This window comes from Pinus tabuliformis, chromosome J, assembly GCF_031772625.1.
Source record: "Pinus tabuliformis cultivar Carrire ecotype Pingquan chromosome J, CPIR1, whole genome shotgun sequence".
Classification (NCBI taxonomy): domain Eukaryota; kingdom Viridiplantae; phylum Streptophyta; class Pinopsida; order Pinales; family Pinaceae; genus Pinus; species Pinus tabuliformis.
In genome coordinates this window covers 200,355,405-200,371,398 of record NC_142295.1, presented here as the reverse complement: position 1 = coordinate 200,371,398, position 15,994 = coordinate 200,355,405, and the positions used below count along the sequence as shown (strand labels likewise).

The 15,994-nt window shown below is 32.0% G+C and overlaps 1 protein-coding gene across 1 annotated transcript; it reads right to left on the bottom strand.

The window, feature by feature from the left end:
- Nucleotides 1-12,142: 12,142 nt before the first annotated feature.
- On the bottom strand, nucleotides 12,143-12,982 carry LOC149226362 (uncharacterized). Its single transcript, XM_089380184.1, has one exon. The coding sequence runs from the start codon at nucleotides 12,980-12,982 to the stop codon at nucleotides 12,143-12,145; it is 840 nt and encodes a 279-aa protein (XP_089236310.1).
- Nucleotides 12,983-15,994: the final 3,012 nt, after the last annotated feature.

Sequence of the window (15,994 nt, the reverse complement as noted above, 5' to 3'; positions counted from 1 at the left end):
ATGGAGGGCTGCAATGCATGAGGAAATTGAATTAATATATAGAAACCATACTTGGGATTTAGTTGAGTTTCCTGAAGGTAAAACCCCCATAGGATGTAAATGGCTGTATAAACCAAAAATAAATGTAGATGGGATTATAGAGAAATTTAAAGCTAGACTGGTAGCAAAGGGTTACTCACAGCAAGAAGGAATAGATTTCGATGACACCTTTGCTCCTATAGCCAAATTAAACACAATTAGAATGCCAATTTATTTAGCAACAAAACATAAATGGAAGCTACACCAGCTAGATGTTAAGTTTGCATTTCTGAATGGTGACTTAAAGGAAAAAATCTATTTAGTACAGCCTCCAGGTTTTCTGAAAAAGGGGCAGGAGCATTTAGTGTGTAAATTGAATACGGCACTTTATGGTTTAAAACAGGCACCTAGGTCGTGGTATGAGAAAATTGACTCATTTTTTATACAACATGGCTTTCAAAGGATCTTGAACGATCCAAATATGTATACCAAGTTTAATAAACAGAGGAAAATTATTTTGATTTCTTTGTATGTAGACGATATGATCATAACAGGAAATGCTAACAATTTGATCAAAGAAATCAAGCAGCAAATGTCACAAGTGTTTGAGATGAAAGACCTTGGAGATCTTCATTATTGCTTGGGATTGGAGGTATGAAAAGATTCTGGACAAACTTTTCTCACTCAAGGGAAGTATGCCAGAAGTTTGCTGGAAAGATTTAGAATGGAGCAGTGTAGATCAGCAACAACACCATTATAGCAGAATTTAATGTTGAGCAGTGATGATGGCACTAAACAGGTGTATGCCATTATGTACAGATAGCTAGTGGGCAATTTGATATATCTGATGACAACTAGACCGGATTTGGCATATTCTGTTAGTGTGTTGAGCCAATTCATGTCAAAACCACTCGAAAGTCACTGGATTGCAGCAAAATGTGTGTTGAGGTATCTTAGTGGTACTTGTAATTATTGCATTTTGTACATTTACATTTCTGATGTTATTCTAGCAGGTTATTCAGATTCTGATTGGGCAGGTACCCTGGATGATCGAAGATCTATCACAAGTTACGCATTTAGTATTGGATCCGGGGTTATAGGGTGGAGCAGTAAAAAGAAAAGTACTATAGCTCTATCTTCATGTGAAGCTGAGTACCAAGCATTTTGTGTAGCCACATGTGAAGCTATCTGGTTGAGAAGACTTCTCAACGATGCAGGAGAAGGACAGAAAGGATCAACTAGTATCAAAACTAACAACCAGAGTACCATCAAGCCTGCATACAATCGAGTTTTTCATAAAAATACCAAGCATATTGACACCCAGTTTCATTTTGTTTGAGAAAAGATACAGTCAAAAGAAATACGTGTAGTATTGTAAAACTTGTGATAACTTAGCTGATATTTTTACTAACCCTCTAGGGCGTGTGAAGTTTAAATCATTTAGAGGGATGCTAGGAGTTCAGGATAACCCTTTCTCCATTAAGGGGGGGAGTTAAAAATAGTCAATATTATTTTTGTATTAATGGAGAAATGGTTACATAGTTGTAACGTATCTCCTTAGTTTAGGATTTGTTCCTAGAGTTTAGGAGTTTTTTTTACAACTACCTAATTTCTAGTGATGTACTTAATATTGTAATATTCATTCGATGGGATGTAGAGAGTGAACGGAGAGAGAGTCTCTTCTTTGTTTGAGTGCAGTCTCCAGGAGCTGTACTCACCTGTGAGCTGCAACTCCTTCTTTCAATTCAAGTCTGACTTTTATCTAATAATTATCCTAAATAGCATTTCATGCCCATTGTGTTCCTTACATTAAGAATCCAAGTTAGCAAAGTCACATGCAATTTGTAAATTCGATAAAAATTAACGTTCAATTGTTATTCCATTTTCATCCTCCCTTATTTCCTCTTGAATGGGAGTTGCGTTATGATCCCTGTAACGTATTTCGAGGGCCTTTTCACACAAATGAGATTAGGATCCTATCTCATAATAATAAGCCAATCCTCTTTTGTACCAATATCACTATCTAAATATTATATCCAACAAGTGAGTATCGATTTAAAAATTAAAATGGGGAAGCGTAGATAAATTCAAGAGGCAAGGAGATGGGAGGGATATTGAAATGACCCCAAGAGATAGGGAGAAAAAATAAGAAAAAATAAGCCTAGATAAGGGAGGAATAACAAGTTATATTAGTGTAGAGTGAACCAAAGAGTAAATAAAATGAAGGAGACCTAGTAATTTCTCTTCATTTCGCAATATATCTATATCTAAAGATCAGGGCATGGAACTAGAGAAGGTGGATGGGGCTTTAGCTGTAAAAAAGAGCCGATAATGAGCTAAAAAACAATTGGCAATTAGCTAAAACAATGACAAGTAGATTGTAAATCTAGAGTAGCCCTGGTAAAAAAAATAGAAATAACAAATTAACAATGAAATGCACCTATTAGGTAATGCTTTAAAACTAAATTAATTTCGAGCATATATTGAAATCCATACATGAGAACTTCAGCCCATGAATAGCATTGACTATCCATCATAATTGAACTCAAATTGGAGCTAAGAACTTAGCTCATACTGAAAGTGGCTTGTATACAAGCCGAATTATCTCCACAATTTGATTATTTTGCACGATGCATGATATTAACAAGAATAACGAAAGAGAGGTTTGGACATATCCATTATAATTTTTGGACTTCGAAATGGATGTTGTGTAAATTAACACGTTATTCTTTATAACCTCTATCATTTAGATGGAGTAGTATGTGATCCAAGCCGTACATACCATTACTATGTTAAGGAACATGGCGAGGGGTCTATTCTAAATCCAATAAATTTATACTCGATGTGGTGGTGGCCAAGCCGTCCCCAAGTTATCTCCACCTTAAGACCGAATATGGGGAAGAGAGTTAAATTAATTAAAAATAAAATAAAATATCATATTTTTATTTTTACTTTCTAATGTTTGAAGATGTATAATACTTTTTCCTTTTAAAAATATTTCGATGTCAGCCTTAAATAACATGTTTGGGAATGCATGATATTTAAATATCAACTTGATATATAATTATACATAGAATATATATATGTGTGTTAACTTTATATATAATTATACATAAAATATATATGTTTACTTTGTGTTGGGTGCAAATAAAATATTCCAATTCATATCCCGAATAAAAAAGGTTTCAATGAAATTGATATATATAAAATGAGAATGAAATTAAAAGTAAAAAAATTTCAATTACTTCCAAAGAATATAGAAATTTATAATTCATTCAATTCATAAATCAAGCTAATATGTATAATTTTAAAAATTAGTGATAATAGAAAAAATTTACATAGAAAATTTTAGGGACGAATGTTTGCCCTTTAGCGAAATTAAGGGGTTTTAAATTTTTAGTGGGCGAATATTTTGTATCATAGTACATTTTTACAAATCACCTCAAATAGCCCACCTTATTTTAAGGGAGAGGGTAAAAAAGGTAAATTTAGCCCTTGAAATTAGGAGTTACAACCTTCCATTCGCCCATTTTCAAGAATAGGTTTTATTTAAGTGAATCCTATGGGCCAAAGGCTCAAATACCATATTTATAAAAGATGTATGGTAAATTAATAAAAATATAAATAAATGGGAGCTATGGTAAATAAATAAAACATTTTTTATATTTACTCCATAAGTCACCTTATATACATGCAAGGGTGTAAACAAATAAAAATATAAGTAAAGTGGAGGTATGGCAAATAAATAAAACGTCTTTTTATACTTACTAAAAAGTATGGTAAATAAATAAAAAAATAAATAAACTAAACGCATGATAAATAAATAAAACCTTTTTTTATATTTAGTCCATAACCCTCGTTCTATTTATGAAGGCTCAAAAAGAGGTTTTATTTAAGTGAATCATATGGGAAAAATACCATATTTGTAAAAGAGGTATGGTAAATTAATAAAAATATAAATAAAAGAGAGGTATGGTAAAAAAATAAAACATTTTTTTATATTTACTCCATAAGTCAAATGCGTTATATTTAGGTGAAACCTATGGGCAAAATACTATGGGACAAATACCATGGACTAGATTGTTATTAATACCATGCAAAAAAAACATTAAACCCTAATATTAGTATTAATAAAAATAAAAATTGCACATGGTATTGACCCATGGTATTCACCAAAATGGCACATGGTATTGATCCATGGTATTCACCTAGAATGTAGCCTATTTAAATGGGGGAATTAAACCAGAATAGATCCATCTTCACTCTGGATCTACTAACCCCCGAGAGGTATCAAATATCGTGATATGAAAACTAGCATAGATTGAAAAAATATTTGATCCAATCAAGAGTAAAAATGGATGTTGTAATTTAACGTAGCTAAAACATTTTAGCTCGGTTAAAATAAAAAATAAAATAAAAATCAACTATTAATTTTATTAATTTTTATAAATTATTAATAGTAATTTTTAAGCTCCAGGTTTATGATACCCATGGTATTGACCCACGGTAATACCTTGGTATTCATGTGAGCATAGACTATTTAAAGGGGAAATTCTATCATCTTAGATCCATCTTAATTCGATCCATCTTAATTCTAGGTATACCAAGTGCTCAAAGGGATAAATAGATTTCATCCCCCTAAGAGTGGTAGATGTGGAGTTAAGATGAAGTTATTAAATAGACTTAGGAAATTATATTGTAAAAACATCTTTAGGTGAATGGTTAAAGCATAGACATTGGACAAGTATATTTGTATACTTCTGTTTTAAACTTTCCAACATATGCTGGAGTAAATATATTGTAATTTAGGTAATTTTTCTAATTGCGAAAAGGAACATACTTGTGTATTGGCGGGGTGGTTACGAGGTCCCATGAATTTGAATTTTTCTTGGTTTTATATATAGTATTAGGTTTTTTCTCATGCTTTCTATGAATGGCACAGGTGAATTTTATCCTACACCCACTAGGTTATCGATATGTAATTTCGGTAATTTTGATTTCAAAAGATATTTTAAAGAAATGCAATGATTTCATTTCTGTATTCAATAAACACAAGATTTTATAATTGAGTAAAATATTCGCCATGCCTGGTGAGAGATTCGCCAAAAAATTATATATACATATCATATTATTGATAAAATCGCCTTTCATTTTTCCTATATACCATGGAGATTCACCCATTTATTATACATGTAAATTTAGAGGGGGTTCTTAAAATTAGCCCTAGAAAAAAATGTTGGTCACAATCAAAATATTTTAGTCAAGAAAATTAATTACAACATTTGAATATAGATAGAGAAACATTTTAATGTGGACGATGTAGAAGAAAAATAAAATGTTTTAATGATTCTGTTAAGTACTCTCTCTATATATATATGAAAAAATTTAAAAATAGACTATCACAACAACCACTTGTAAAATATTTCAAATTCAACAATATATATTATTTAATGGAGTTGAAAATAAATAATAAAATCATATGGGTATTAAATTTCATTCTATCTAAATATTATAAGTTTTGTCCCTTTTCCAATTATATATTGCGTAGAATTTTTTTCAAGATCATGTAAATATTTGTTGGAATTTGAAGTTTACAGTCTATTGTAGATAGTCAAAGTTCTCAAGGATATTTTCAAGATGTTGAATCCATTTATACTTTAAAAGAAACAATTTAAGCAATGAAAACTAATAATCTCATAAAAAATCATCTTAATAAGAAATTTTATTAGTACATTGATCAAAATAAATCAAATATGTAATTTCTTCGATGATCAACATAGAGTTATTATATATATAAAAAGAAAAAAGGTAAATCTATTTCAACCTGTAATTTATCCAGCATTGACGATGACTAAATATGTTGAGCTCCATACCTTCAAAATTTATGTACCTGAAAATATTTGATTAGTCTTGAAACTTAATCGATCCAAGATAAAAAGTAATTATACTTGTATGTGACTCAATTGAAAATTTTTGTCTTTAAATCTATCATTAGTAATATAATTTTGAGAAAAAACCATCCCACATACTCCTTGGCCATATAGAGGAAAACCACTCTTAACAAGAGTGAAGATGTTATTGATGTTTCTTAGATAAATTATTGAAAAAAATGATCAAAATATTTATAAGAGATTTTTGTGCGCCACTACTAACATTTCCTCTAATGCCTAGCACTAGAACACCACTACAAAAACGAGAATGGTGATGAAAACAATGAATTTAGAAAATGAAAATATCAAAAAAATAATAAATTTAAAAGAATATTGAGAAGTTTCTGTCACTTTTATGTACTTATTTACATTACATACCTACATTATAATGAAATTTTTTATGTCTAACATGAGTCTCCTAAAGAAAATAATAAAATAATTGTTTGAATAATAAAAATAGAGTTGTGAATTTTGAAAGGAAAATAAAGAAAACTACTTGTTTCTGTTGCATTTTTCATTTATCTCCTTGTAGTTTTACACAAATTTTAGGTGCAGACACTCATTGTATTTGGATTGAAACTCCACATTGAATGAGTACCTACTCTGTATATTTTTTAGTAGACCCACACTGAGAAATTAAAAAATACATGAATTTCAATTTTTCATGTATTTTCATTTTTCAATGTTGGTATACTTAGAAGTATTGAGAGTGGGTTTGTGTTTGATATGGAATTTATTTTTTCAGTGTTTGATATGAACATTCTGCAAAAATGCTAGATCTTGATTCGCTATATTTTCATATATATGGTCTAAAGAAGTTATGGGTTTTGTAAACTCTAGAATTCAATCTAAAACAGGTGACCTATGGAAAATCGTTATAAATTTCTCTCTGGGTATCAGATTTGAATTTCATACAAACAGACTGAAAGTGAACAACTCTAGTTTATTTTGTATTGGTTTCAATGTTGAAGGTCGAAATAATGGCATGTGGCGCTCCACGAAATTCTGCTCTAATGAACTAGTCCATAATCAAGTCATTGTGCGATATTGGGCATAACTTTATCTTAAAGAATCCAAATTGGGTTTTACTTGTGGATTTGGAAAGAAGACTTAGATGACTGCCTCAAGAATGAATTTCAGATCTTAGAGAGCATAAATTATAGAGATACAATAGTTCCAATATCTAATTCTAAAAAACAAGTAAAAAATGTGTCTATATTTTTTTAATTTGCATAACGTTTGTTTGAAAAATCAGTGTGAAGCGATTCAAGGGGCATTGTGAATCATATATATCATTTACTTATTCAAAAATTGCTCGAAACAAAAAATGGACACACCTGGTAAGAAACTAGAAATCTCTTCTATGATGCATTAAGAAGAGAAATAAATGCAGCATGATATATCAAATTTATGAAACCAAGTGCAACAAATTTCTATCTCCCAAAATGTGAAAAAAATGAATTGGAAGCCATGACAAATGTTAATATAGATGATGTAAAAAGGGGCATGATAGTTTTGTGTTATGGTTGAAAAGCAGACATGGAAGCAATGATGAATGTCAAGATAGAAGTGTTGAATGAAGATTTGGTAAAGTTGGTAGAGGAAAAGCAACCCAATGGTGACAAGGTAATCTAGGAAAATCATGACGAGGAGAAAATGAATATGAATTATTATTTTGAGAGACTCCAATGTTGATGTTAAGAACAACCAAATTCCAAAATCGATATGAGGAGGTTTTATAGTAAGGATTTGGTAACATGGATACTATAGATGGAGCAATATTTTGGTCTCCATGATGTGAAACACACAAAAAAGGTACGCATTGAAAATTTATATTTAGTACCCAATATATTTGCGTGGTATCAATTTCTTTGTTCTAGTAAACCACTTGTTACTTGGTCAAGTTTTATAGAGGAAATTATAGCACATTATGAGGATACCAAGTGTCAATTGATAAACCTCAAAAAAGGGGTTCAATTGTGGAGTAGATTGAGGAGTTCGAAATATTGAATATCATGGTAACTGATATTCCAAAGGATAATAAGTTTGATGTCTTCATAGGGACTTTTAAGGATAACATATAACATAAGGTTTGCCTTTAGGAACCTAATTCATTGCAAAAAGCATTCAGGGTGGGAACAAAAATTGAAATAAAACTTATGGAAACAAGTCTACCACTCACAACTATAACGATGGAGGTGTTGTTTCTCTTAGTCTTCCACAACCTACAATGTTGACACCACAAAAATTAGAGAAAAAAGGAGAAAAAGGGATTTGTTACAGTTGTGATAAAAAATAAACTAATGTTCATGAGTGTACTGAGAAGAAATTACTCTACATAGATTGTGAAGAGGAGGAATAAAAAGAACAGGAAACCTCAAAGGAGTAGGATATACAACATGAATCAATCCTAGAGAAAAGAAAAAGAATTTGACCATATCTTGTAATGCAATGGCAATAATTACCACTCCTCAAACTCTTAATATAGAAGGACATTTCAAGAAGAAAAAAGTAATAGTTTTGCCTGATTTGGTTAGTACCCATAATTTTATTCATTGTAATATAGTCAAGGAATTGAATTTCTTCCCATATCCAACAACAAAGTTCCATGTGATCGCTGCAAATGGAGCAGCTATAAATTTCTCTATAAAGTACCATAAAATGAACTAACCATTGGGGAATATTTATTGAATAGTCCAATGCTTTCCATTCTAATGGGTGGTATTTATGTTGTACTATGAGTCCAATGGTTACAATATTTGTGTACGATAGCTTTGAATATTCAAGAATTTTTCTTGAAATTGTTTTAGGAAGGAAAAGATGATGAATTAAGGGGTATCGCAGGGAAACCAACAAAGATAATCATCTCTAATAGTATGAAAAAGATTCTAAAGAAGTAAGAATGGGGCGTAATTGGATAATTATCGTGACTAGAGGTTGAAACTCGAAATCATCTATTTCTCTAGATCTCCAAAAAGCCTTGGACCATCATTATAATGTATTTGAGACTCTCAAAGGCCTCCCACCTATTCATGATCATGATCATGCTATTAATTTTATTCCACGAATTGTTCATCTAAACACTGGACCTTAGAAATACCCTTATGCCAAAAAGAGTGAAATTGAATGTATGATTACAAAAATGCTAGAGGCTGGTATAATTCAAGTGAGTCCAAGTTATTTCTCTGCTCCAGTAGTATTGGTGCACAAGAAGTATGGATCATGGTGCATGTGTCTAGATTATAGGGAGCTAAACAAGCTCACTATTAAAGATACATTTCCCATTCCTATCATTGTTGAATTGTTGAATCAATTACATGGAGAAATTTACTTCACCAAGATGGATATTCATTTGGGAGATCATCAAATTAGGGTGAAGATTGAAGACATTTTGAAAAAAAGTATTTAAAAATCATGAGGATCATTATGAATTTTTTGTCATACCTTTTCACCTTATCAATGCACCTTCCACATTTCAAGGTTTGATGAATTCCATTTTCAAAAGCATAGAAAATTTGTGTTAGTATTTTTTGATGATATACTAATCTACAACAAGTATTGGAAGAATCATATGCAACATGTTGACAGGGTGTTCAAACTATTGGAGGAGAAACAATTATAAGAAAAAACCTCCTAATGTTTCTTTGTGGTAAAGGAGGTAGAATATCTATCATATTGTATCTCATGAGGGTGTTAAGGTAGACCCTAAAGAAATTAAAGCCATTAAGGAATGGAAAATACCAAAAACCATAAAGAATCTTTGAGGATTTATTTGGTTGATAGGGTACTATCACAAGTTTCTTAAGAACTATAGGAGAATAGCAGCACCTCTAACAACATTATTTAAGAAAGATGCATTTTCTCAGACTCTAGAAGCAGCTAAGGCCTTTTAACATCTTAAAGAGATAATGTGCCGAGCACCAGTCTTAGCTACGTCAAACGTCACATAAACCTTTATTGTGGAATCTAATGCCTCAGAAAATGGAATTTTTTTGTTTTAATGAAAGAAGGAAGATCCATTGCTTTTGAAAGTCATACAATCAAAGGAAAGTATTTACTCAAACCTATTTAAGAGAAGGAAATGTTGGCAATATACATGCACTAAGGAAATGACGACCTTACCTAATGGTAAGACACTTCAAGCTAAAAACATATCATGATAGATGTAAATACTTTTTGGAACAAAGATTACCTCCAGAAGAGCAACAAAAAATGGGTCCCAAATATGTTGGGTCATGACTTTGAAATTGTCTACAGAAAAGGGAAGCAAAATGTTGTTGTAGATACACTCTCAAGAAAGGATGAGGATGTGGAAGCATTTCTTGGTGCCATTTCTATTCTCGAACCAGATTGGATAACAGAAACAAGGGATGAATGGAGAATGACGAATAAGTGTGAACACTAATTCAAAAGTTGCAGTAAGATCTCAGTACCTCTCATACATTTAGCTAAAGAACTGATTCATTATGGCACAAAGATCTTCTATATCGATGTAAGAATACCTAAATAACACAAAAGATTCTTTTGGAATTGCACACCTCTCCTTTACAAGGGCACTCAAGATTTTTTAAAACTTATCACAGGGTCCAGAAGTAAATTTTTTTGGATGGTCTTAAATATGATATTCAAAACTTTGTGGTGGAATGTTTGGTTTTCCAACAAAATAATGTTGATACATTTAAGACCCTAGCTCTGTTATAACCTTTAGCCATTCCAAATCAATGTTGGCCAGAGGTATCAATGGATTTTATCACAGGTTTATCCTAGTTTGATGGAAAGAGTGTCATCATGGTGGTAGTTGATAGACTTACCAAGTATGCATAGTTTTGTGCATTATCTCATCCATTTAAATCTAGTACAATTGCTATTGTATTTATGGAAAGAATTCAAAACTACATAGAAAACCAATGATTATTATAAGTAACAAAAATCTCATTTTCACTCGAAATTTTTGGATGAAATTATTTTCTTGTCTGGGTACTCAATTAGCTCATAGCTCATCTTATCATCCTCAATTTGATGGGCAAACTGATATAGTGAAAAAAATGTTTTGAAGGATATCTTCGTTGTTTTGTAGTTGATAAACAAACAGAATGGGTCAAGTGGTTACCTCCCCTAAGTTTGTGATCGAAGAACCCACATCAAAAACCATTTTTCTGTCAACGTTTCAAACCCCAACAGGGATCCATCATTAGGACTCTTATTGAATGTTGATAGAAGAAGAGCTCAATTACAAGATATAAATAGTTATAAGGTAAGATTTTTTGATTAAGGGAAAGAAGAAAAAGGAAGGTCAATTGCTTTGTTTTAAGGTCGGCTGTGTAATAAATAATATTCAATTTTCAATTTTATTTTAATTCTAATCATATAATAGATATTTCTGATGATACATTAATACTAATAATAAATAATAAAGTTGAGATTTCATAGTAATATATTTTTCTCTTCATAATTAATGATTTTCTCAAAATAATAGTAATTTTTTAATAATTTATAATAACAATTTCTTATAAATAAATTTATTAATAAAATAAAATGATTGATAATAGTAATTTATGATAATTTATAGGAGTAATAACAATACTAATAATAAATCATAAGTATTATAATTGTTATAAATTATTATTTTTTAAAGTTATTTATAAATAATAAATATTAATAATAATTAATAAATGTTATGTTATGTTATAATAAATATTAATATTATTATAATAGAGATCGGTTTCTATTTAATTTGGGTATTAATGAGATAATTTATTAATATTGATGAGATTATTTATTAATTTGAATATAAATAGGATTATTTTAGAGGTTAATTGGATTTATTCTTAATTTTTATGAATTAATGGTAATATTAATAGTTCATAATAATCAATATTAATAATTAGTAATAATTTCTAATAATACTAAGTAATAATTTTAAAATGATAACAATTAATACTCAGTGATAAGTAATATAATTTTATTTTTAAACTAATTTTGTTAATAATTACTAAATAAAAAGTTAATTTTAGTATGGATACTGACACTTAATAGTCATACTTAATAGTTAATAATAATATTACATATTATAACTTTTACTTACTACTTCATTATTATTAATAATTCATAGATTAAAAATTATTATATTTATATGTTAATTATTAATGTCTAGACACTGATTTTAGGAGATAAAAACCTTATAGAGGGCAAACCTAGGAAGCACTAGAGGTCTTGATTTCTCTGATTTCTTTGATTAAGGGAAACCAACTACTACTGATCTCGATGCCATTGTCCCTGTTGAGATTATGCGGGTGTTTCAAAATCTCAAGAACCTCTCTAATTTTCCGCTTCTGATGATGTTCTTCTCTTGTGATAATTGAGGCATTTTCCACAGAGAGATGATGCTTAGTTTTAGAGGAATGCTCTGCCAGGGCCGAAGTACGATACCTATCATTCCTAACGTCCACTGCATGTTCCTTCAGTCTTGTTTGCAAGGAACGACCTGTTTCACCAATGTAACTAATCCCACAAGAACAATCTATTTTATAAACTCCTTTAAGTTGGTGTCTATCAATATTATCTTTGACAGACCTCATACTTTGTCTAATCGTTCTGGGGGTCGAGAATTGGGTGATTATGTCATTCTTTCTCAAGATTCTTGCAATCTTGTCTGTTACCCCTTGAATATACAGTAGAAACACCTTCCCACACTGAGGTTGGTCTTGAGCTTTAGGCTCCTGAGATAACACCCTTCTTTCATCCCTTTCTATAGCCATTCTGATTTCTTTTTCTTTGTAGCCTATACTATTAAAAAATGATACTAAGTGCTTCTTTTCTTCGACTAAATGATCAGAATCAGAGATTTTAAGAGCTCTGATGGCCAGAGTGTTCAGAACCCCAAACTTCTGGGAAGGGTGATGGTGGGAGTCCGCATGGAGGTAGCTCTCTGTGTGGGTTGACTTCCTAAAACCCTTATGCCCTAAGGAGTCATCCTCCTTCCTAATGATAAGAACGTCTAAAAATGGGATCATCATGTTTTCTTCCTTCTCCATGGTGAATTTTATTTCAGGGGAGATAGAATTAAGGTGCATAAAAAACTTATCAAGCTTTGTTTTTCCATGAGTCCATTTTATGTTTGTTTCATCTACAAATCGCTTCCACCAAGCTGGTTTCAAAGGGTATGATTCAAGGGCCTTCTTTTCAGAATATTCCATGTAAAGGTTGGCCACAATTGGCGAGAGGGGTGATCCCATTGCCACTCCAGATGTTTGTTCATAGTATTCACCTTGGAAGGTGAAAATAGTTGATCGTAAACAAATCTCAACTAGTCTTGCGATTTGGGGATCAGTAACATCTTTTATAACCTGAATGGATTCATCAAGAGGAATCTTGGTGAATAGGGATACTACGTCAAAGCTCACCAGAATGTCATCCTGGTTCATCCTTTCATTTCTAATCAGGTTCACGAAGTCATGGGAGTCTTTAATGAAAGAATCAGTGTTCCTGACAAGAGGCCTAAGGATCTTGGAAACATATTTAGCGAGTTCATAGGTTGGGGAGCCAATGGTATTAACTATTGGTCTAAGAGGAACTCCTTCTTTATGGATTTTAGGTCAACCATAAATTCTTGGGATGGTTTCACAAGAAGGGGTTAGTTTTTTCTTTAATATTTCCTCGAGGTTGGATTCTAAAATGGTCTTTTTTACCTCCCTCATGATTTTTGAAATGGGATTTTTGCTAAGCTTTTTATAACTAGCACAGGCTAGGTGTTCATTCATTTTGCAGACATAGTCTTCTTTGTCTAAGAATATTGCTGCCCCACCCTTATCAGCCTTAAGAACTACAATTTTATCATTATTTCGAAGGGTCTTAAGAGCAAGAAGTTCTCCTTTCTTCAAATTACTTTTGGGAGTTTTTGATTTTCTCATAATGAGGGAAATTTCTTGCCTTAATGATTCCTTGTCTTCAAGAGATAGGTTGTTGATCCCATCTTCTATACTACAAATGATATTCTCAACAGGTATGCTTTTAGGGGTTACTGCAAACCCCAATCCTTTGTTGAGAACATTCATGACTTCTAGACTTAATTCCTGAGAAGATAAATTAACCACTTTTCTTCTAGGATTTGTCTCCTTTGAAGAGTTTTGGTTTTTATCCAATTGGCTTCTTTTATCAGGTTCATGTCCATAATTGTTGGCTCTATAGTTGTCACTAGCATCCTTGAGTACCTGGAAGCGTGGATGATGACTACCTGACATTTGTTGTTTGCTATGGCGATCTTCTTTTGCCCTATCACATTCTTCGGACTCACTGTTCTTGATGAACGAAGAAACCTGTTGAATGCTGTCAACATTTCTTATCGTATTGCTGCCCACTATTATAATATTATTATCGCTCTTGCTGCTGACATTCATCGTTTCAGTGTTTGCTCCGGCTATCATTTTCATTTCACTATTTCTGGTCTCATCGATTAATGCTTCAGTTTTAATGTTTACTATTCCATCCGCTACTACATCACTGTTGTTGATGAACGAAGAAACCTATTGTATGTTGTCTACGCTTTTTATCTTATTGCTGCCCATTATTATGATATTATCATTCCTGTTGCTGACTATAGCAACAGAGTCTACTGTGCAATCCAGACCTACGTTATCCAAACCTGCGCTGTCTGGACTTGAGCACGTGATGTTGTCAAACTCATGCGAAACATTTTTATTCAATGGATTACCTAAACCTACGATATCTGAACTTATCTTATTCGAAACGTTGATTGAACCTGCGTTGTTTTGACCTGAGCACATAATGCTATCAAACTCCTGTGAAACATTATTATTCAACGGATTACGTCCATTGTTGCTGCTTACGTTATGAGCAGATTCAGCTCTAACACTTAGCGTTAATGCTACTTCATTTGTTTGGTCTTCAATTTGCCCGATTATGCCTATGCTTAAGCTTCTATTTTCCGTATTGTCAGGTCTTCTGTTAGGAATATCTTTGTTACTTTTTTAGGACGATCCATTTAAAAACTTGAACAGCTTCTTGCGTTGTCTGGCTTGAGAAATGTGTCCTTCATTATTAGCTTTAAGAGCAGTTCTAGCATCAATTACAGACCACAAATCTTTCGTGATGCTGTTGGCCAGTTTTAGGTGGACTAAGAGTGTTGAGCGTCCGAGATTATCTAGAGAAGCCCTAACCTTTTTAATTTCTGCCCAAATTAGAGTAATGCTTAATTGAAAAATGCCTTGTTAATTTTTTTATGTAATCTATGGTTAATTTGCGCAAAAGAGGGAATGAGATTATTGTCACGACAACTTTTAAGAAATTGAAGGTCTGCAGCTCTTCTTGCTATCTTCACCCTAAATCTTTCGAGTAAAACAATTTCACTCCATGTATCCCCTCCGCATGGTTACCTCTTGTTGAATTGTGGTATAACACTTCCTTCCATACTGTAGCAAAAATGACCCCATTTATGGCACTTTATGGATATCATCCACCATCCATCACATCATCTTTCAAAGAAAATGATATGGCTCAAGTAGTGGAAGGTCACATCAAGCATCAACAACAAGTTCTCCAACTCTTAAAAGATAACCTCACTTTGGCGCATAATCAAATGAAACAACAAGTAGATCAACATGGTAGTGAAATAAGTTTTAATGTAGGCGACTCGGTATTTTTACGGCTACAACCATAAAAACAAATGTCCCTCAAGGAAGATAAGAAGGATAATAAATTAATATGGTCCTTAAAAGGTGTCACAAAAGATTTGTACTATGGAATACAAATTGAAGCTTCTTGCATATTCACGAGTACACCCAATTTTCCATGTTTCATGCTTAAACAAGGCTACAGGTGACAAGCTCCTAGTTCAAACAATATTGCTAGAACTTGACGAGGAAAGAAAAATCATATTGGCACCTGAAGCAGTCACGAATACAAGAACTTGACAGCTACGAAATCGATCAATTTCATAGTAGCTCATCAAGTGGAAGAACTTACGTGTTGAATATTCCACATGGAAAGATGAGAATTTTATACAGAAGCATCCAAAACTACTCAAGCAT